The 22,981-nt window shown below is 51.5% G+C and overlaps 1 protein-coding gene across 3 annotated transcripts in view; it reads left to right on the top strand.

The window, feature by feature from the left end:
• Nucleotides 1-22,981, top strand: part of ANXA11 (annexin A11) — a 42,203-nt gene that overhangs the window by 8,825 nt on the left and 10,397 nt on the right. Inside the window, exons 2-8 of one of the 3 annotated variants that reach the window (XM_070364651.1) lie at nt 8,362-8,507; nt 16,786-16,848; nt 18,303-18,415; nt 19,304-19,690; nt 20,955-21,042; nt 21,286-21,380; nt 22,012-22,125. In XM_070364651.1, coding sequence (XP_070220752.1) covers nt 16,794-16,848; nt 18,303-18,415; nt 19,304-19,690; nt 20,955-21,042; nt 21,286-21,380; nt 22,012-22,125 — 852 coding nt within the window. In that variant the 5' untranslated portion in view covers nt 8,362-8,507; nt 16,786-16,793. Of the gene's footprint in view, nt 1-8,361; nt 8,508-16,785; nt 16,849-18,302; nt 18,416-19,303; nt 19,691-19,745; nt 20,850-20,954; nt 21,043-21,285; nt 21,381-22,011; nt 22,126-22,981 lie in introns of those variants that run through there. The other 2 variants (XM_070364650.1, XM_070364652.1) reach the window with 2 other exon arrangements.

Genomic DNA, 22,981 nt, shown 5'->3' with positions numbered 1-22,981 from the left:
TTCCTGAAAGAAGCGGGCCTCCGTCTGGCTTAAAGGAAAAGCCAGAATTGACTTAGGTTTAAGGAGGGCAGACAGAGGAGTAAAGGACACAGGAGGACAGGCTAGGTAGAGAGATGACTGAGCAGAAGTTCTGAAGGTGGAAAATGCTGAGGTATTGGCTTGACTGAGCTATGAACATGCATTTCCTGCTTTCTTGCCATCACATGGAGACCTCCAGGGACCTTCCATTTTCTTGTTGTGGTACAGCCCAGGTCTGCTTGGCAGGTCTTAGGGTTCCACCTGCACATCAGTCAGGCCCACCTGAGGTCTAAAAGAGCATCACCTCCTCCACTGTGATCTGTAGGCTCTGGTGGGGATTTCTTTTCATTTTCTAGCTGAACAAGGCTGGCTGGGGACTTGGTCACCATTAGAAGAGCTGCCCTTGAGAAGTGCTATTTGAAGGAGAGGTTTCTGGGACTTCTAGGCAGGGTGGGGTGCTCCGCTATTTGGAGCTGAAATAGGTACTCTCTCAGGTCTTCGAGAGTTGAAGGGACCAGGCCTTTCCAAAGGCATTTGAACAGGCCCCAGGTCTGTAGAAGCCCCAGGGACTCTCTGCTGCCTTTTGATGTTTTGACTTGTCCTCCATCCCTCTCCCCCAGTTTGTTGTGAGAGGATCTGTGACTGACTTGCATATGAAGGTGAGGTGGGCCTAGCAGGGCCCTGGGTGAACATCTGTGCCTTTCATTACGAATACAGGTGCCTGCAGGGACAGCCCTGTGGGGACAGTGGGCAGCGGAGGCAGGCATCCCTGGATGAAGGAACAGCTGCCGCAGCCCTAGCTGTGTGCCACCACGTGGGCTCCTGGTGTCCAGGCCTCCTCTTTTTCCATTTAAAACAAAATTTAAGTTGGAGAGACTCTTTTGCAGCCCCGCCCCTTTCCTCCCCACAACAAAATTAATCTTTGTGAACTACAGAACCTCCAAAGAGCCCCAGGTCTTGGGCAGCACAAGTTGACTACCATGCATCCCTTGCGGGCTCACTCATTTCACAGATGAGGGAGAGGTGCCCAGGGGAGCCTTGGGTTTGCCAGGGCCCATCAGAGAGAAGTAGGTTTCCTAAACACATATCCTTTCTGCTTCCAAAGAGCCCTTTCCTGATTCTCAACCTTAATCTCCATTCTGCCTGGGAGTGGCTCTTAAAACACTTGGTGAGTGTTTTCCTGTGACTATCAGCTACAGGAGAAGGCAATGGCACCCCTCTCCAATACTCTCGCCTGGAAAATCCCATAGATGGAGGAGCCTTGTAGGCTGCAGTCTGTGGGGTTGCTAGGAGTCAGACGTGACTGAGTGACTTCACTTTCACTTTTCACTTTCACTCATTGGAGAAGGAAATGGCAACCCACTCCAGTGTGGGTTGCCTGGAGAATCCCAGGGACGGGGGAGCCGGGTGGGCTGTCGTCTATGGGGTAACACTGAGTCGGACACGACTGAAGCGACTTAGCAGCAGCAGCAGCTCCAGCTAGAGGGAAAGCCTAGTGTAGGCCAGAGCTCTGTTTTTTTAACACCTGTTCTCAGGGGAGTCTGGCCCCAGCGTTGGGTGCCTCTTTGAGCCCAGAGGTGAAATCATTGTGAAACTAATGAAACGTAGGGCTTCCCTGGTGGCTCAGACGATAAAGAATCTGCCTGCAGTACAGGAGACCTTGATTCCATTCCTGGGTAGGGAAGATCCCCTGGAGAAGGGAATGGCTACCCATTCCAGTATCCTTGCCTGGAGAATTCCGTGGACAGAGGAGCCTGCTGGGCATACAGTCCTTAGTTGAAGTCTCCCAACCCCCACACCCTAGTCATTTGCATGTGGTCTCTCCAAGGCTGTGGGAGAGGCCCTCGCAGTGAATTTACTAAGTCATATAGTTTTGTAGAATTTGCAAAAAAAAGCATCCTGTTTCTGGCATCTTAAAAAGGGCCCCTAAAATTATATAGGCTTCAGGCTCCATAAAACCTTGCCTCCCCAACTAGAGATGCTGTGAAAAGTCAGCAACTGGTTGCGGTCCTGCCTTTTGGACAGTGGGCCCTGGCTTGGAGGCAAGAGTGGAAGGGTCCTGAACTAGCCCTGGGAGGGTCTTGCTGTGTCACCTCGCCCTGTCACTTCCCCTCTCTGGTTGTCAGTTTCTGCATTTGTGAAATAGGAGCCAAGGTGGGGTGGGCAGGAATGAACTGAGTCATCTCTAGGCTGAATGAGCTCTGGTATTCCAGTTGCTCGGTCCCGGCTGGTTGGGTGTGTTCACCTACAACACCCACCCAAGCATCACACTACCCACATTTTCCCTCCCAGGAGCATTTGCATTGCTGGCTGGGTGTGTCTGGCTGGCCATACAGAACCTCCTCACAAGCCCCAGGTCTCACCATGGTGACTATTGACTGATAATACAAGCAAGCAAAGCTTTATTGACTGAGTTCTTATTCCCAGACACGTAGGAGATGCATGTACCTGGGCCTTCCCTTCTTGGTGGAATGGTTTTTCTTGTGGTCTTGGGGTTTATTGCATCTTCTGCTGAGTGAGTTCAAACTGTGCACTGATCTCTTATACAGAGGGAGCCTTTTCAAAGAGCATACCATGGAAGGATCTGGAGGGAAGGAGAGAAGTAGTGGTCTCTGTATGAACTTGCTTTCTATTGCTGCTGTAGCAAAATATCCATATTTAGGGGCTTAATATCACAGTGCCTTTTTTTTTTTTAATAACCATTTTTAGCTGTCTGTCTGGTTGTTTTAAGTTGTTGTTGTTCAGTCACTAAGTCATGTCTGACTCTTTGTGACTCTTTCATAGACCCCATAGACTGCAGCACACCAGGCTTCTCTGTCTTCCACTGTCTCCCAGATCTTGCTCCAATTCATGTCCACTGAGTGGGTGATGCAATCCGACTATCTCATCCTCTGTCTTGACCTTTTCCTTCTGCCTTCAGTCTTTCCCAGCATCAGAGTCTTTTCCAGTGAGTCGGCTCTTTGCATTAGGTGGCGGGAGTATTGGAGCTTTAGCCATAGTCCTTCCAGTGAATATTCAGGGTTGATTTCCTTTCGGGTTGACTGGTTTAAAGTTGCAGTGCAAGGGACTCTCAAGAGTCATCTCCAGCACCGCGTTATTGTACAACCATCACCACCGTCCGTCTCCAAAACTTTTCATCTTCCCGAACAAACTCTCTCCCCGTTAAACATTAACCCCCAATCCACTCTCCCCTCAGCTCCTGGCATCACTGCTTCTCTTTGTCTCTGAATCAGACTACTCTGCTTACCTCGCTTCAGTTGAGCATGAGGACTCAGTCTCTTCAGTTGTGTCCAGCTCTGTGACCCGGTGGTCTGTAGCCCTCCCGTCTCCTCTGCCCGTGGGATTTCCCAGGCAAGAATACTGGAGGGGTTGCCATTTCTTTCTCCGGGGGGGTCTTCCCAACCCAGGGATTGAACCTGTGTCTCTTGCGTCTCCTGCATTGGCAGGTGGAGTCTTTACCGCTGGTGCCACCTGGGAAGCCCCTCACATAAGTAGAATCATAGAATATCTTTTGTGACTGGTTTATTTCATTCAGCATAGTAACCTCAAGATTCACCCATATTCTAGCATGTGTCAGAATTCCCTTCCTTTTTAAGGCAAAATACTCTTTTGTTATGTATACACCACATATCGTTTATCCATTCATCTGTTGATGGACATTTGGGTTATTTCCACGTGTTGACTGTTGTGAATAACAACTGCTGTGAACATGGGAACACTGGTGGACAAATGTGTTTGAGTCCTGCTTTCAGTTCTTTGGGGTGCATTTATGGAGTGGAATGGCTAGGTCATGTGTTTAATTTTTGAGGTGCTGCCCTCCTGTTTGCCTCTGCGACGGCCCCATTTTAGCACTGCCTTCTGTTGTACGGTTTTGTCTCACGGGTCTCCTGGTGTTTGTTGGCAGGATTATGTCTCTTTTGGAAGCTCTGGAGGAGGATCTACTTCCTTGTCTTTTCCAGCTTCTAGAGACCATCTGCATCCTTTGACTTCTGGCACCCTTCCTGGGAGGATGGAATCCCTCTCAAGCTTCTCATCTCTTTCTTTTCATCCTTACCATAGCTAGGAAAGGACTCATAGGCCCACCTGGATAATCTACAGTATGTTCCCCATCTCAGGGTTTGTAGCCTTGATCACATCTGCAAACTCCCTTGTAGTTTAGGGAAACATAGTCACAGATTCTGGGGGTCAGGATGCTGACTCTTTGTTGGGGATATTTTTGACAGACCTAATCCAGAAACTTCATGGTGCCTTGATCATGGGCTTTGAAAAGCACTCCTTTCTTTCCCTTCCCAGCTTTGTCTTGAACCATCTGAGACCGTAACGATTGGTTAGATACTCCCCTCGCTGTGTGGGCTGGACACCTAGCAGACACTACATAAGTTGGGATGTCTGTTCAGGATCTTTGATGACCCTTTCGGGGGGAAAGGGTCTCCAGACTTCAGAGCCTGTGCTCTTTGGCCACTTGGAAGGGTACAACCCAGGCTGAATTGGTGACAGAGCACAGAAAACGGTCCCTATTTTACAAGTCTTCCCTGTTCTCACTTCATTCAGTCCTCACAGTAACACCAAAGTAGGTCGGCAGGTCATATTTACAGTGACACCAAAGTAGGTCGGCAGGTCATATTTCTGCAGATAGAAGTTCAGAGAAGTTAAGTTGTTCTGAAAATGTCACACAGCATATGGTGAAGTTAGGACCTAGACCCTAGCTACCAAGCTACTGCTTCTTAGGAAGTAAGTTAAGATTAACTGAGCACCTACTGTATGCTAATAAGTCCATGGTGGATAGCTTCATATGCCTCTGTCAGTGGATCAGACCCTCACGGCTGCATAGTAAGATGAATGTACCTTCCCCGGTTTTAAGGAGAAAGGCTCAAGGTCGCGGCGCGTGCTGAGCTCACAGCCAGCAAGCGTTAGAGCTGCTGTCGTTGGACCGTGCTTTCACCCGGTTGCCCAGCAGCAGTGTTAGAAGATGGCATCAGGGCTGGTGGGCCACGGGTAAGGTTCACATGACAGAGCTGAGAAGTCTCTTACGACGGTCCTGTGATGTTTGTGGCTCGATAGGGGAGTGTGGGTTGTGCACAGATGGAAGAGAGAGTAATTGGAGGTGGTACAAGAATCTGCGGAGGACCTGGGGTTGAATGTTACGAGACCCAGTGTTGGTGATGCTTAGGCTGCGTGACCTGCATGAGCTGTCCAGCCTCCCTTTCCCCACCAAGACCAAGGAGGGATTCAGAGAAGGAACTCCCCAAGTTCCCTTCCAGCTGAGCTGCTGGTTTTGTTGTGCAGACAGTACCCTCCACAGAGCTTGGAGGGTGCACCCCTGTGGGCCCCGGTGGTTCTAGAGGAACAACTCTTGGGTTGGACTTTGCAGGAAATGGAGGGGCTTGAGAGCTAAGTCGGGGACAGCAAGGAGGCTTTCTTTACTCTCAGAGTTGTGCTTGTTAAATCATCAGCTGATCCTGAGGAGCCCATTCTGATCAGGCGGTGTAATTGCAAGCAGCTTCCGCATGCGGAAGTGGTGAAATTGACAGATACAGGCCTGCCTCCCCAGCCCCAGAGGCACTTAGAAACAAACCTCCGTTTCCCTTTGGGGGAGGGGGAATTTCCTAATAAGGTCCTTGCCACACCTTGGACTTAAGTTGGTGGGGGTGGGGGGGATTTTCTGTCACTGCCTTTGTGACAGAAAATTATGTCCGTCAGTAGAACCTTGGTGACTCCAGGGACCTCAGCCTGATCTCCTGTCACAGCCTGGATGTCTGCCAGATATTGACACCATATCTGGATTCATCTGCTTCCTCTGTGGCCACTTTTCATTCCTCAGAAATCCTGAATCAGGGTTGGCATTTGACTAAGTGTTGGTGCTTCCAGAAGCCTGTTTAGTGTGGGCATCTGTCAAAAGGGGCCCTTGCCATGAACTGAAGAGATGCAGGTTGGCCAGGGCTGTGCTGGGCAGAGGGTGGCAGAGAGGCTGCCTGCGAGGCTGTGTCTGCCTGCGAGGCTGTGTCTGCCTGCAGGTGCCTTTCCGTGGAGGCGTCCGCTCCTGCCTCGCTCCCTCTTTCTCAGTTCCCAGGACATGGTCTGGGAAGGTCCTAAGAGCAGAAAAAATGGTTTCTGTCAGGGCCGAGCCCAGAGTGGGCATACAGGCAGCAGGCTCCTAGGTACTGGTAGGGCTGAAGCTTTGTGCAGACTGAGGCTCTGCTTCTGCCAGTCACTCCTCCCGGGGCAGGTTTCTTCTTAAGTTCTTTTCAGAGGTGCTTCCTCCTCCATCACCTCCACCCCTGGCCCCTGTGTGCCTGAATGCGTGTGTGCTAAGTCGCTTCAGTCGTGTCCGACTCTTTGCAGCCCTATGGACTGTAGCCTGCCAGGTTCCTTTGTCCATGGGATTCTCCTTGTTGCCATGCCCTCCTCCAGGGGATCTTGCTGACCCAGGGGTCGAACCTGCCTCTTTTATGTCTCCTGCATTGGCAGATGGGTTCCTTAGCACTAGCATCACCTGGGAGGCTCCACGCCCCTCACCCCCAGCTTTTTTCATGGAGTTTGGACCAAGCCCCTGGGCACCTCGGCCTAAGGCAGGAATAGAAAGAAAACATTGCCAGTTTCCTGTTGGTGGTTTCTGAGGGAGATTGGAAAATCCAATACAGCCATCCCCACCCAGGGTCTGCTGCTAGGGGCTGGGCTTGGAGTGGAGAAGGAACCAGCAGACTTTACTCTCCACGCTGCCCCCCCCCCGCCCTCTGCCCTTCACACTGTCCTGACTCTCCAAGCTCTTGTGTTCCACCGCATGCCCTCCCTGCCCCCACATCTCTCATCCTGAGTATTATCCAGTGGTCTAGGGTCCTCCGGGACCCTCTAATCTAACCTGCTGTTTTAGGGAAACTGATATAGTGAGAGGTTAGATGACATATAGGGCTTTCCTGGTAGCTCAGCTGGTAAAGAATCCGCCTGCCATGCAGGAGACCTGGGTTAGATCCCTGGGTTGGAAAGATCTGGAGGAGGGAAGGGCTACCCACACCAGTATTCTGGCCTGGAGAATTCTGTGGACTATAGGGAGTCGCAAAGAGTCGGACATGACTGAGTGACTAGAACTTCTTGGGGGCTTCCCTGGTAGCTCAGCTGGTAAAGAATCTGCCTATAATGCAGGAAACCCTGTTCGATTCCTGAGTCAGGAATATCCACTGGAGAAGGGATAGACTACCTACTCCAGTATTCTTGGGCTTTCGTGGTGGCTCAGCTGGTAAGGAATCCACCTGCAATGCGGGAGACCTGGGTTCAATCCCTGGTTTGGGAAGACCCCCTGGAGAACGGCTACACACTCCAGTATTCTGGCCTGAAGAATTCCATGGGGTCTGTATAGTCCATGGGGTCGCAAAGAGTCAGACATGACTGAGCAACTTTCACTTTCACGATGATATAATGAGAACATATTTGATATTAAGCTGTTATTATCTGCACTTTACAGATGTGGACAAATGAGGCCCAGAGTATTAAATAACCTGCCCAAGACCGCACATCCCAGTGCAGCAGAGCTGGGATTTGAACTTGGGCCACCTGGCGTCAGAGTTCATGTTCCTCCCACCACCCTAGACTGCCTTTAGTGAAATACCTGAGATCGCAGTAAAGCCTAGGGTCCTGCTTCCTGATTCTGTTCTGTGTCATCAACCAGTGTTTTTAAAGTTTCAGTCTTTGAAATAGTAGTTTCTGGGGCTGGTGGGCCCTTGAGGAAGTGCACTGTAGGGGTGAAATCCTGAACTTTGGGGCTTGGCTGCCTGGGTTTGAATCCTGGCTCTTCATTTACTAGCCATAACCTTGGGCAAGCTGTGTAATCTCTCCACACCTCAGTTTGCTTATCTCTAATACAGAGATCATGATCTTAGTGTTATATGTCTTAGGGAGTTGTAAAGTTCAGTTTCATATTTAGCACTTAACAGAGGGCCTAGTACATAATGAGTGTTTGATAAATGTTAACTATTATTGTTGTCTAGTAAGTTTGGGAAATTGAGGGGTAAAGTTAAGCAGGCATCTGTTAGAGAACTTCTCAGAGTCTTTAATCCGCTATCAAAAATGAGCACTTTCCTGGAAGAGGATGTAGTAGGCAGCAGTTTTCAAAGTTTTTGGACAGCTAGCCTCTTTTTTTAAGTGGGTACCTGGTAAATTCCCACTCGTGAGACGTAAGTTGGTGTCGGGGAATGCAGTTGAGGGAGCACTGAGCTCTGTATCATGCTCCCTGTTTCTGCTTGGCTGGGCTGAGCTGGAGATGCACCAGGCTAGATCTGAGTGAAACTTGGAGGGCATGTGTGCGGTAGAGCTTGGCTGTACCAGGCTTCTCTCCCCTTCTCCTTCTAGGTATGGGTGGAGGCCTGTGGTGTGAGCTGAGGCACCTGAGGGTTCCTGGAACCTCCTGGCCATGAGGAGTGACCTTGGCTGACCCCAGTTCAAAGCAGTTACTGCACTGTCTTCCTTTTGCCCTTGGAGGAGAGAGAGATCTTAAAGTAGGTCATTAATGGCAAGACCGATGGGGACCACCAAACAAACCAGCCCAGCCCAGGTGGCAGTGGTCACAGGTTTTGTAACACAGCCCTGTTTCGGGAAGGCAGGGAGGCTCTGCTCTCTCTCAGGAAGGTGGAGTTCCGCCTTGGACCCTCTCCCATGTGTGTGTGACTTGAGTAAGCTGGGTCCCTGGCATGTTTTAGCTGCAAAACCAAGGTGGTTGGAAACTGTTGGAAACTGCAAATTTCTTTCCAGTATAGATATTTTGGGAGCCTCTAAGTCTAGGATTGGGGTGAAAACCTGAAGAGGCGTCACCTTCAGAAGTTGTAAAGTCCAACTAGGAAGAGCCCTGAGAGGTGAAGCCACCGGTCACACCCAAGGTGTGCGGAGGTGAGGGCCTAGCTCCAGGTCACTGGTTGGGGCCCTTTTCCGTGTGAGATTCTTTGAACTGAACTACCGTAACTAGTCTTGCTTTGGGCCCCTTGTGCACCCTGCTCTGGGTCGTTGCCTCCCGGCTGTGTGTGGTGGTCAGGAGCTGTTCAGACCAGCTCAGGGCTGGCTAACTGTTCATCTTCCCAACAGCCAGGTACAGGAAGTAGGCCAGGGAGGCATGTGGTTGACTAATTACACCAGAGCCTGCCCAAACCTAGCTTTGAACTGGAGCGAGAGTCTGTTGATAGACAAATTTCTTTCTTGTTTTTAAAAAATTCTACATCTCTCTCTATAAATATGAACATATAAAAACTATATATACACATGTATGTATTGGCATTTTGTGTGTGTGTGTGAAATTGAATTTTACTTTGGAAGCCGCTCAGTGGTGACCTTTGCTTAGGGGATTAGAGGGGAGAGTGAATTTTGCTTTTCTCTTTGTGCCTTTCTGTTCTGTTTGAATTTCCATACAATGGGTTTATATTCGTTTTATTTTTTTTTAAATAATTATTTACTTATTTATGGCTGTGCTGGGTCTTTGTTGCTACCCGGACTCTTCTCTAGCTTCGGCAAATGGAGGCTACTCTGCGGTTGCGGTGCGTGGGCTTCTCATCGCGGTGGTCTCCTTTGGGTGTGGAGCACAGGCTCTAGAGCGCGCAGGCTTCAGCAGCTGTGGCATGTGGCTCCGTGGCTGCAGTTTCCGGGCTCTAGAGCACAGGCTCAATAGCTGTAGCACTCAGGTTTAGTTGTTCCACCGCATGTGGGATCTTCCCGGATCAGGGACCCAACCCATGTCTTCTGCATTGGCAGGAGGAACAATAGGATTCTTCACCACTGAGCCACGAGGGAAGCCCTATTTCTAATTTCTAAATGTAATTTAATTTACAGAGCAGCTTTAGGCTCACAGCATCACCTCGCCCACTATCAGTATCTCATATCAGAGTTAGAGTTGATGACCCTGTATTGACATACCATTATCGCCCCAAGTCCATGGTTTATTGCTAGCATTCACTCTTAGTGTTGTACATTCTGTGGGTTTTGACAATATATCCACTGTTTTAGTACCATACAGAATGGCTTAACTGTCTTAAAAATCCTTGGTGCTCTGCCTGTTCATGCCTTCCTTTCACTAACTCCTGGTAATCACTGATTTTTTAACTTCTCCATAGTTTTACTTCTTTCAGAATAATGTACGGTTGGAATTGTGCAGGACATAACCATTTCAGGCTGGCTTTTTTTCTCTTAGTAATATGCATTTACGGTTCCTCCTTGTCTCTTCATGGCTTGACAGCTCATTTCCTTTACTGCTGAATAATATTCCATGGTCTGGATGTACCACCGTTTATCCGTTCACCTTCTGAAGGCATTTTGGTTGCTTCCAAGTTTTGGCGGTTATGAAGAAAGCGGCTGCGAATATCCACGTACAGGCTTTTGTGTGCACATATATTTTCAGCCCCCTTGGGTGAATAGCATGGAGTGCTATTGCTAGACCGTAAGCCGAGAGTACGTTTAGCTTGTAAGAAACTGCCAAAGTGCCTTCCAAAGTGGCTGTACCATTTTGCATTTCCAGCGGCAGTGAAGGAGTTTCTGTTGCTTCACACCCTCATCAGCATTCGGTGTCATCGGTGTTTTGCATTTAGGCCATCCAAATAGGTGTGTGGTAGTATTTCATTGTTTTTTTAATTTGTAATTCCCTAAGGCTGTATGATGTTGAGCCTCTTTTTCGTATGGGTTTTTTTTTTTTTTTTTTGCCATGTTTATGTATTTTTGGGGATTGTATCTGTTCAGATCTTTTGCCCATTTTTTAATTGAGTTTTCTTACTTTTTAAAAAAAACTTGAAGTATAGTTGATTTACAATGTTGTGTTAGTTTCAGATATACATACTGTTGAGTTTTTAAGAATTGTTTTTATGTTTTGGATAACAGTCCTTTATCAAATGTGTCTTTTTAAACGTTTCCTCCCATTCTGTGGTTTGTCTTCTCTTCCTTTGATTTTTAAAAAGAAACCAGCAGGGATCATCTGGACTGTATGGTGTAAGATCTACATTTAAGTTTTTACATAAAAACAGATTGAAGATTTAACATTAATGAACTAACACACAAATAAATACTCTAGCCCCGAGACTGGGAAGGGGTCATCCCAACAAAGCACGCGCTCTAGTCCAGGCCCTGTTGGTTTGCTGCTGGGCATTGGGCGGGAGGTCTCACAGCATGTGACTTCTGGACCAGGAAGAGCTCCAGGTTTCTGCCTCCTGTCAGTGTTAGCCTGCTGCAACCCTGCCCCTCTGGGGAGGACACTGCATGATCCTTGTGCCAGGCATGCATGGCCCTGCCACCATCCTTTTTCCTAACATATGTCTCCATCTCTCACTCTTGAGGTGGGGGAATGATGACTAGGTCAGGGTAGTGAGATACCTCTCGTTCTGGGTTATTTTGCCTCTTCTCCCAATACAGTGTTTCTAGATTGCTGTGTTTGAGGACTCCGGGTGCCTACTCTTGTGGAATCCTTGAAATGTAATGGTATTCTTGTGTACATGTACACAGTTTTAGGGAACAAGCCACTTTATAGGCCCGGAGAAGCCCCCTGTGTACCTGCTGTTTGCTTTCAACATTCACCAAGTAAGCTGAGGCTTGGTCTCAAGGGATCCTGGGATGCTCAGATCTTGCTGTTTATCCTCAGAGTTTACTTACCGCTGGGAATAAAGACTAGATAGAATAAACTAGAAAGTGTCCAAGTACCTTAAAGAAAAAAGCGTTTCCTAGATTGTGGACTGCAGAATCAATTACGTCAGAATCCCTGGAGATGGGGATAGGGTGCTTGTTTATATTTCACATTCCCAGGACCATCCCAGATTGAAGTGCCCAGAATGACTGGGGCCAAGGCCTAGGCATTTTTAGCAAGCTGTCCAGGTGATTCTCATGCATGAGGAAGCAGTGCTACAGAAACTGGTCCAGAGTCAAGCAGCATCAGCATTTTGGGGCCAGTTCCCAAACCCACCCTGCAGAGACTGTGGGGCCAGAACCTGACAGTCTGGGTTAAAACAGTCCAGCAGGTGATTGTTTTGCAGCCTGAAGCATGAGAAGCCCTAGTTTAGCCAGAGAGGGCCACAGCTGGATGAAATTGGGTGCACAGCTGCAGGTAGATGGTCCCAGTGAGGAAGGAAGGGAAGGGTGGTATTTGTGCTGCATCTTGAGAGGCAGTACTTGAGGCTGAAAGTTCCCCAGAGGCTGGTGTCTAGGAACTGGATTAGTCCCGGAAGAGGCCAGCTGCCTGTGGCACCTGGAGGCCCTCTCCAATGAGTCCCAAGACAGAGTGCCCTGATGAGAGCCGGCACAGAACAGGGATGTGCCTGGCCTGTCAGAATCCCGGCCTGTCCACTCTGTGAAGCATCCCACTCAGGCACCTTTTTTCTTTGTTAAAGGGCAGAAGTAGGAGGAAGGCATTGGTCAGCATGGAAGGTGTGATATTTGTAGTTCCCAAGAGAAAGCAGATCTGCAGGATTGTAGTCACTGTATTACCTTCTGTTGTGCAGAGTGAGGGTTGGACAGAGTGGAAGGGAAGGTGAGGGCCCCCCCACCCCACTATGCCCTGCCCAAACTCCCCTCTGAGTCGCATATGGTACCCCGGGTGCTAGACTAACTTTGCCAAGGGCAGTGGACCCTGCTGGTGACCTCTTGAGAAAAAGTGGAGGCTAGAGTATGTAAAGCCTGGGCCATAAAAATTTCCTAATTGTCACAAAAAGAGGGGGGCTTCCCTGGTGGCTCAGTAGTAAAGAATCCACCTGCCAGTCAAGAGACATGGGTGGAATCCCTAATCCTGGAGGATCCCACATGCCTTGGAGCAACAAAGCCCATGCACCACAGCTATTGAGCCTATGCTCTGGAGCCTGGAAGCTGCTGACTGCTAAGCCCACGTGTGCAGCTGTTGAAGCCCGAGCGCCCTGCAGCCCGTGCTCCACAACGAGAGAAGCCAGTGCAACAAGAAGCCCACACACTGCAGCTGGAGAGTAGCTTCCGCTGGCCACGACTGGAGAAAAGCCTGCGCGGCAACAAAAGCCCAACGACCAAAAATAAATAAGTAAAATTATTTTTAAAAGGTGAGGGGAAGACTGTAGATGTTGGGAGTCTTAAGAGTTGCCTGCTGATCTAGGACATGTCGTCGTTGGGAAGGGGCGAGTCAGGGCACTGGGAATGAGTATTGGGCCCCCGAAGGTCTCAACCCAGGCTCTCTGGCTGCCTTTGCTTTTCTCATGGAGGTTCCTAGACAGATAAACTGGAGCGCTGTAGGTGGGTGGGGGATGGGGAGAGATGTGTTACATCTTTATTTGACAGAGGCCCTCTTCCTGCTGTCGTGAACTAGATGAGGAAACAGGTGTAGATCGGGCTGTGGTAGAGTTAGGTGGTCCAATAACTGATTGAGTGGTCCTGGGTGGGGAGGGGTTGGCGGCGACAGTGTAGGAGCGCCTTTTCAGTGTCACTCACTGGGAAGAACGCAAATGCCGTTTTTTCCCAACCAGTGAATATAAAAGAAAGCTGAGAGAGAGTGCTAAGATGCCTGATACCGGCCCGGGTTGCAGGAGATCTTGTAGGCTGGAGCAACAGGTAGAATGGGGGGGAAATTCAACAGGAGTCAGCACCCTGTCTCCACTGTCCAGAACATGCAAGTGTTACCAGTGCAGGGAGGCTGGGGAGCTACTGCCGTGGGCTCTCCACACCATACCTGGAGCCTTTGCTTCCCAGGGAGCTCTGTGAACGAGAAGGGAGTGGGCCACAGGCGTGGAACTGCCTCAGGCAGCAAATGGTGGGAAGCAAATGAGACTGTTCTTTCAGAAGAGGGGAAGACTGGAGGTGGGCTTTTGGGGAGAGGGGAAGCCAGGGGGCACGGGAGGAAGCACTGTTCCTTGGATGTGGGATTAGACCCGGCCTGTGGGACCCTCCAGGGCGGAGCTCTGGGAATGAGCACCATCTCCCTGTGAGTGGCTGGGGCTGGCCTGCGGCCCGGCCCCAGGCAGGAACCCTAGCAGTCCTTCCAGGTCCAAGTTCCGTGGTGTGTTTATGTAATAATCCTAAGCCCAGGCTCAGAGCCGGGCTGCCTTGCACTGAATGGACCCTGTGTGAGTTATTCAAATCTTGGAAGAACAGCCACAACCTCAAGTGAGCTCAGAAAGCCCTACCTGAATTGGGTCTTTTTTAAAGTTGTTTTTTTAATAGGCACACATGCATGTGGCAAGAAATGCAAATATAAACAGTGAATTTCATTTCTATTCCAGTTTTCCCCTCCAGAGGCAATCAGTGTTACCCAGTTTCTTGTTTAACATTCCAGGGATTGTAGGGTGTGTGTGTGTGTGTTCAGCGCTAAATTTGTACATTTTCTTTTTTTAAAGTTAGCGTACACACAGTACTACACCTTGATTAATAATGGCGATCATTTCAAATCGCCACTCATAGAGCTGGCTAATTCTGAAGTGTATAATATAATATATAGATACACGAATGTAATATACAGAGTATCCCTTGTATGGATCCGTTGTGATTTATTTAACCAGCCTCTTGCAGGTGGGTATTTAGGGATTCCTTCTTGTTGTCATAGTAAATGTCACAGTTAAGTGCATCTGGGAAATAGGTTTCCAGTAGAGTTTCTGAGTCAAAGACTGTGTCATTTTTAATTTCAACATCTCTGTTTTTACTCGGCGAGCCTCACCATGTTAGTGAGCGTGAACATCTAGTGTTCCTTTTCTGTCGTAGTTTGCATCATTTGAGTTTCTCTAAAGGTTATTGGTCTTTTTCTTACCATAAAACGTTTTTCCTGAGTTTGTCCTTTCTCTTGTCTTTATGTTATTTTCCTTATTTCGGTCTTACACAGAAGCTTAATTTTATCTTTGGGGATAAGGGCTACTTCTGAAGTCTGAAGCTTAGGTCTGGCTGACATTTTACTTTGAAGTGGGGAACAGGGCAGTATCCTGCTCCTCCGTTTTGTTTTCCCATCGCGCTGTGGGTGAGGCCGCCAGGCTCATTCCTCTGGGAGGTGGTCTCCAGGGAGAAAGGTGTCACGAACAGGACTGCAGCTCCTCTGGTTTTCAGACGGGCGGCTCCTCTTTATTCCACGAGGAGGTTCCTGGCCTATCCATCAGTTCAGATCCCCAGGGTGTTGCCTCACCAGCGAGGCCTCAGGGTTCTGGCACAGGGGTCAGACTGAAAGCAGCACACTGGGGACCTTAGTCGCCACATTGCAGCGTGCTTGGGAGGAGGTCTTTGGCCCACACCACGGGTCGCCGATTCTCGCTCTCTGCAAGGTCACTAGGCCACCATCTGGCCTCCCATTGCAGTCACCCGTGGACCCACTGACCCAAATAAATTACCAAGCCCAGAGGGCTGAGAACCAGACTCGTGGGGACCAGTGGTACCTTAAGGAAGCCCTTCATCTTCCTTAAACAGCGTGCGCAGTTCTCCAGTGCAGCCGGGAAGGGCGGCCCAGAATTTTGTAGGTGGATAATGGTATCTGGGGGAGAAGGCAATGGCAACCCACTCCATTACTCTTGCCTGGCAAATCCCATGGACAGAGTAGCCTGGTAGGCTGCAGTCCATGGGGTCACTAGGAGTCGGACACTACTGAGCGACTTCCCTTTCACTTTTCACTTTCATGCATTGGAGAAGGAAATGGCAACCCACTCCAGTGTTCTTGCCTAGAGAATCCCAGGAACGGGGGAGCCTGGTGGGCTGCTGTCTATGGGGTCGCACAGAGTTGGACACGACTGAAGTGACTCAGCAGTAGCAATGGTGTCTAGAGAGGTGTTTCTCAGAGTTCCTGGACCAGTAACATCACCTGGGAACTAGTTAGAAATACGAATTCTGGCTCTACTGACTCAAAGCCTGCGGATGGAGCCCAGCAGTGTGTTTAACAAGCTCTCCATGTGGGTTCTGACACACACTGCAGTTTGAGAACTAGCTTGGGGCTGGGCGTGCAAGGAGGAGCTGCTCACCTGGGCTCAGCAGGTGTGATTGTTAAGGAAGCCTACAGGTTTCCTCGCTTTCACTGGTCCTTCGGTGCCTCTTAAATTGTAATAGCCACTGATTGGCAAGAGTAAGCAGGTTTCCTGATGGTCTGAGACTGTAATATCACAGCAGCTCGTGTCCCTCCGGGCAGCTCCGCTGGTGTGAGACACGGCAGAAGGATCTGTGCAGAGAGGGGTTTGTGAGGGCAGGTGTCCCACCATCACCAAGAATTCTAGGTTCTGGGCCTGTCTCCTTCCCTCACTGCCGACCTGCAAGGCTCTTGCCCTTTCTGAGCTCCATCTGTAGGGACAGGATGGTACTGCCTCGCTTGATCAGATGAGCCCTCCTGAGGGCTCTCCTTACTTCTAGGGATGGTCATCCCGTACCCGGGGATTCCCTTGGCGGGTGAACCAGAGGCTGGAGAACAAAAGTGTAGTTTGGGGCAGATCCAGTTTGGAGCCCGCTGTGGATTGCTCAGGGTCTGTAGGTTGGGTGCAGGGAGATGGGAGCATGGGCTTTCCCCAGTGCTGGATGGATGGTAACAAAGAAATCCAGGCAGATAGACCTGGCCCCCTGAGAATGAGATGGGAGAACAGCGTCACACGTGCAGCATCCCTGTCAGCACAGGTGGGAGTGGAGCCTGGGTGAAAGGGGTGTACAAGGTAACTCACCAGCTAGTGGGTGGCGAATCCTGTAATGCCCCGATTGCTGTTTCTGGCAGGGGCCTGGTGGGTAAAGGGTGAGCTGGGTTGCCCCACCCCAGGTCAGGCCTGATGCAGCTCCTCCTGCTGGGGCTGGCTTGTGGGTGTCACTGTTCTCCAACGAGCCTGAGCACACTTTACTCTTTCCTTTCAGATCTAGCCATGAGCTATCCAGGCTACCCCCCGCCCGCAGGTGGCTACCCACCAGGTGCACCAGGTAAGAAGGTCTGGGGCCTGTGGGGGAGGGATTGCCCTCTCTTCAGAGGGTCTAGGCATGGAGAGTGGGGGAGTGATGGTGCTTTCCAGTCATTTCCTTGCTCCCTTCATACCTGCACAGTGCAGCCAGATGGGAAGGGGCTGGAGAAGAGCTTGGGTCCTGGGGCCAGGTGAGGCCAGGGTTTGAAGCCACTTATGAAAAGCCAGGGTGAGGCCAGGCCCCAGTCTCTCGCTTTATTAGCTGATAGGAACAGACGAACATGTTCCATTCTCTGAGACTCAGTTTTCTCCTTTGCAAATGAATTCAAGCGTCTCCATCACGGGGCTGGCCCAGACAGGGCCTCGATAGCCGGGTAGAGGCTCTGGCACAGGGTCCTCTGGAGCACTGCGCGGTGGCACTTGCCCCGTCGCTCCTCCTGCCCTATGCGCACGGTTCGTGGTTCCCAGCAGCAGGGCCCCTGCGCGCAGGACGGGGAGGTGGTCGCTGAAGGTCAGATGCTGCTGCTGCAGCTGCTGCTGTGGGCCAGTAGCACTTCCACCTCTGTCGGCACCTGAGCAGGAAGAGTGGGAACTGGCAAGTGACTCTGGGGAGCTCTGTCCTAGGTGTCCCGGAGCTGGAAAGCCACACTGGAGGCCCCCAGGGCCTTTTCGCTGCCATGGACAGGGCTGTTTCTGACGGGCCAGCCATGATGCTAGCTGCTGTGCTACTTGTGAGGGCTACGGTGAGGGCTGTCACATGAACACTCACCGGGCTCCCAGCTAAGCCCTGACTGGCAGTAACTCTCTTAATCCTCCTTATAGCAATCGAGGCCATCACCAGTTATCCCCACTTCACACGAGGAAGCTGAGCCAGGATGGCTGAGTGCTCGCTCAGGGCACATGCCCCGGTCCTGCTGGTGTCAGAGCTGGGACTTCTTACTGCTGTTCCCCGACTGTCCTCCTGACAGCCAAGCCCTGTCTGCCTCTGTCCTGTCATCCTGCTTCTCCCTGCCTCCTACAGACGTGTGGTGACAGCATACAACCAAATCAGCGGGACAGCCCACCCCACCCGCTGTGCTTTTCCGTCACTCTGCACTCTGAGTGCTCCCTGAGCTCCGCACTCTGCTGGGCGCGGCACAGCCTCCCTGAGTGACCTGTCTGTACTCCTGGTCCATGGTGGTGAGCCCAGGAGAGCAGGTCTGCCCTTGGCCCTCCTGCCTTACTAGCCCACAGAGAGTCTTGGGAGTGTTTGCTGAGTGGTCCTTCCTCCCTGAAAAGTGGGGAAGGTTCCTTATTTATTCTCTTCTCTGGCAGCAGGATCAGGCTAGACTCTGTTGCCTGAGTGTTTTCATTGTTGCCTGTAGGACGGCCCAAGGCCCTGCTTGGCCTCCTCTCTGACTGCCTGGGAGCTTGATGTCTCTGCCTTGTCCTCTTGGTGGGTGATCGGGGGGCTGATGGACTGGGTGTTGCTTTCAGGTGGCGGTGCCTGGGGAGGTGCTGGCTACCCGCCACCCACCATGCCTCCCATTGGGCTGGATAATGTGGCCAACTATGCAGGGCAGTTCAACCAGGACTACCTCTCAGGAGTGGTGAGTCCAGCCCGCCCACTGGGCTGCCCTGGGGGCCACTCTCGTGGGACCAGAGGGAGAAAGGCCGCTGGCTTCCATGGTGTCAGAGGGGTGTGTGTTTACCCGAGGGCACGGAGGGTGTCGAACCATATCTTAGGACAGAAGGGTTTCCATCAAGGCTCCCACCAGTTCACTGTCCCTCTGTGCGTCTCGTTTTTCTTGACGGTAAAGTGAGGGGTGGGGGAGTGTGTTGGGCTGTGTGGTCTTCCAGGTTCCTTTCAGCGCTGAGGGATTGGGTCAGGGTGAGGAATATGCATTGTGCACCTTCTGTATGCGCTCAGCATAGGGACGGGAGGGGGGTGAGGGGGTGTGTGTGTGTCACGCACATGTGACTGATGCAGGTGTGTGTTGTCTGTGTTTGTACATGTGGATGACTGTCCTGGTTGGGCCTGGGGGCAGGTAACACAGGCAGGCGTGCTACTTTTGATTTGCTTATAAAATGGTGGATTTTATAATCTAAAGATAAACGTATGCGCAGTGTAAACAGTGCAACCACTACATAGCCTAATTTGCACCAGGCCCATTGTAGGTGCTGGGGATAGAAAACCCTAGCCTAGGAGTGCCTACCATCCACTGGGGGGAGACAGTGGTGTTGTGTTAAAGTGAGTGTGGCTGCTGTGGTGCACAGGCAGGTTAAGGGGTCAGTGGTGCAGGTGGAGGGCATGTGGGACAGGTGGGTGGGCTCGGTGGGCCTGCTGAGAGGCTGGTGGTGCTCGGAGTCAGCTTGAGCCGAGTGTGGCTCCGGGGCGCCCGCTGCAGGCTCAGGGTGGGGAAGGGCAGACAGACGATGGAGTGTGGCCTTACCTCTCCAGGGCTGTTAGTCTAAGGCTCTGCTTTGTGGACTTTCAGGCAGCCAACATGTCCGGGACGTTTGGAGGAGCCAACGTGCCAAACCTGTACCCGGGGGCCCCTGGGGGTGGTTACCCCCCAGTTCCCCCGGGGGGTTTCGGGCAGCCCCCTCCCGCCCAGCAGCCTGTTCCTTCGTATGGAATGTACCCGCCCCCTGGAGGAAACCCACCCTCCGGGATGCCTTCATATCCGCCATACCCAGGGGCCCCTGTGCCAGGCCAGCCCATGTTGCCCCCTGGACAGCAGCCCCCAGGGGCCTACCCTGGACAGCCGCCCATGACCTACCCTGGACAGTCACCAGTGCCACCTCCTGGGCAGCAGCCAGTGCCAAGCTATCCAGGGTACTCAGGTTCTGGGACTGTCACCCCTGCCGTGTCCCCAGCTCAGGTAAGTGCCAACCCTGTGCTGCTGCCTGTCCAGGCCTGGCCCTAAGGGCCAGAGACACGTGGCCTAGTGTCCCCTCGCAGGGATGCGGGAGGGCTCAGCCCTGTAGCTCTGACTTGTGGTTTTCAGTGTCACTTTCTCACGGACTCCCCACCCCTGCTTGCGCTCCTGAGGGCCCAGGGAGCCGCCCTGTTTGTCCCAGCTTGGTTAGAGGGTCCCTGTGCGAGGCGGGTCTGAACGCTCCAGGTACTCTTCATTCCTCTTGTGTTATTTACAGCCTGGGCGTTGTGAGAACTGTCTCAAAAGGCCTTTGCCCAGTGGCTCTTAGTCTTTAATCTCTGGATGTGCCCTCCCAGACTCAAAACCAGCCCCTTTGAGTGTGGAAAATTGTTGGCGGTTCTTTCAGGACTGCTCTTGGCTCATTTTGGAGAGCAGTTCATGTTTGCAGAGCCTAGAATTCATTGTCATGGTTACACAGCCAAACCAGCCAAGCACAGGGCTAGTGGAATGTGGTTGACTAATATTTTTAGCCAGAGGGTCCATTCCCCTCCTTCCCCAACACCCACACATCCCCCTACCCCTGCCCTGCTCTGCATCATCCCTCTCTGCCTTCCCCTCATCTTTCTCTCAGCTTATTTCCTCTGTTAAAGCCAGTTTGTCCTAGATCATCCATCAAGGGAGAGTTTAGGCAGGAAAAATCCAGTGTGCTTGGAGCATAGCCGTCATTTGAGGAAGAAGTCCAGCAGGCAAGAAGGTCCTAGAGTCCAGAACACAGTGCCAGGAAACCAGAGTGAATCCAGGAGGTAGCCGGTCTGCATGTACCATCGTGAAGGCTGGACACTTGAAGGCATCCCGGAGGAACACCTGTTTCTGATGTGCACAGAGTGGGCTAAGCAGGCCTGTTAGGGGAGCCCCGATGTGCAGTGCTGAGGCCTTGAGGAGAGGCTGGAATCCTGTTCTGAGGCCTCCCCTTCATCTGGAGCCCTGGCCTGGAGGACCCGGGCATAGGGTAGATTTTCAGCATCAGGACTCAGCTCTAGGTAGGCTCCTCGCCATGGGAGCCCGGCAGATGCTTCAGTGCCAGGACACGAGGACAGGCGATGGTCACATTAGGCCGACTCAGTGTTGAGTCTCCTGTGCTGTCAACTGCAGGCTCCTTCAGGTACCCCAACTTTTAGAAGAAAGGTCATTTCCAGAGTCTGGACAGGCAGTCTCACGTCTAGGAAATGCAGCATCTTACTGTCTGTCTGTCTGTCTGTCTGAGTAGTTTGGAAACCGAGGCACCATCACAGATGCATCTGGCTTTGACCCCCTGCGAGATGCTGAAGTCCTGCGGAAGGCCATGAAGGGCTTTGGTGAGAGACCCTGGGTGGCACGAGTCCCAGCTGCCTCCCCCCTGACTCCCTCGGCAGTTACACAGTGGCTCTGTGGGCTGGGGTCGCTGGGTGGAGGCGGCCTGGCCCCGTGTTAGAGAAAGAGAGTGGATGTGGGGATGTATCTCGGATGCTCAGGAGAATTGGAGGGCCCAGGCCAAGAAAGTCTCTAGCCACAGAACATCCCTGTGACCCCACGCCCACTCCCACCTCTCCTTCCACCAGGGACTGACGAGCAGGCCATCATTGACTGCCTGGGTAGTCGCTCCAACAAGCAACGACAGCAGATCCTCCTGTCGTTCAAGACAGCGTATGGGAAGGTGAGTGTTGGTTCCTGGGACCCACAGGGAAGGTCAGGGGTTCCTTTCTGAATCAGGGCATATCCTCCTGATAGGAGCAGCCTACTCCTGCTTTTCCCTGGGACCTGGATCTCCTAGATGGACCGTAAGACATGTTAGGGCATTTCTTGGTGGCTCTCAACTGATGGCATCTTCTAGAGGCAAAGGATGCTCTGAAGCAGAAATCCCAGAGTCCACAGGGTACTGAAGTTTGCTGAGAGGTGCCCAGGGATCTGGGTTCTGTCCTGGCTCTGCTGTGACTCACCGAGACCATGGGCAAGTTATTTCTCTTTGAAGGAAGAGGCTTTAAGTACTGAACACATAGAAGTTTGAATTTGGGGGCTTCTGGATCTTATTAATAGAAAGATAACCACTGAGTACATATAGGCTAGTACATGCAGGCTAGTGTTCTGGCCTAGTGTCTCTCCTACGTTAATGGGCTATGAGTTCCCTGGGAATCTGGTTCAAATGCAGGTTACAATTCTGTAGGTCAGTCTGGGGCCTGAGGTTTGTCTTTTCTGTAAATGCTGCTGGATCTGGGATATTGTTCCCTATTGGTCACCTCCGTGGATTCTCAAAATAGGTTTTTTTGTTTGTCTAAATGTCCAATTAGGATTTGATCAAAGATCTGAAATCTGAACTGTCAGGAAACTTTGAGAAGACAATCTTGGCCCTGATGAAGACCCCTGTCCTCTTTGACGCTTATGAGATAAAGGAAGCTATCAAGGTGTGTATGTTCTGGCGTGTGGGCATGATGGACAAAGACCTAGACCACGTGTGTGTCTTAGCTCAATTAGTAGCTACTGTTGTCAGCACAGCTCCTGGGCTCCAAGTGCCGTAGAAAAGGGAACTTCTGGTGGCTCCTCCAAGAGGCAAATGAGGCATCACTCATCATCAGGGAGCATCTGAGTCTCTCTGCCTTAAATGGTGGGAGCTGGGGTTCAGAGGAAATCAGTGATCAGTGGTAGTAGGGGTGGGAGGAGTGGCTGACGTCATCCTCATTCATCAGGACTCTGTTGTTAGCAGATAACAGGACACTCTTGAGGAGCTTAAGCAGAACCAGGGTGTAGAATCAGGAGGATAGAGACAGCAGCCTGACTCGGAGAAGGACGGGACTGGGCAGCATTTCTCATGCCTGCTGCTTGAGTGTCTGCATTATTCTTCCATCTGCTTCTGTGCCTCTCCTTCTTTGGTACAGCATCCTTGTGGGCCCCTCCCTGAGTACCTGTCAGAGATCCAGCCGCAGAAGAGGCCAGCTGTCCCTTGATCCAAATTCCGAACAGGAGGCAGGTTTTGATGGACTTTGTTTGGGTTCAGCCTCCCCCTAGTCCTGTGACTGCCAAGACCCTCAGCAGGGGTCCTGTGGATGGGCTGGGGCCACTCCCACAGATGGGGGAGTCCTTGTGAGCTGAGCAGGTGCCCCAGAAGGAATCTAAGATTCCTCAGGGCCTAGTGGGCACAGTGACTCTTCCTGCCCTGAAGGGACATCCCCTGAAACTAGGTTCATCTCTCCGTGGGTGTCAAAAGACACAACTAAGCCAAGGAGCAGGAGAAAGTGACTCTGTGGACTGCAGCCTGCCAGG

This window comes from Bos mutus, chromosome 28 (genome assembly GCF_027580195.1).
Source record: "Bos mutus isolate GX-2022 chromosome 28, NWIPB_WYAK_1.1, whole genome shotgun sequence".
Classification (NCBI taxonomy): Eukaryota; Metazoa; Chordata; class Mammalia; order Artiodactyla; family Bovidae; genus Bos; species Bos mutus.
This window is presented reverse-complemented; position numbering and strand designations above follow the sequence as displayed.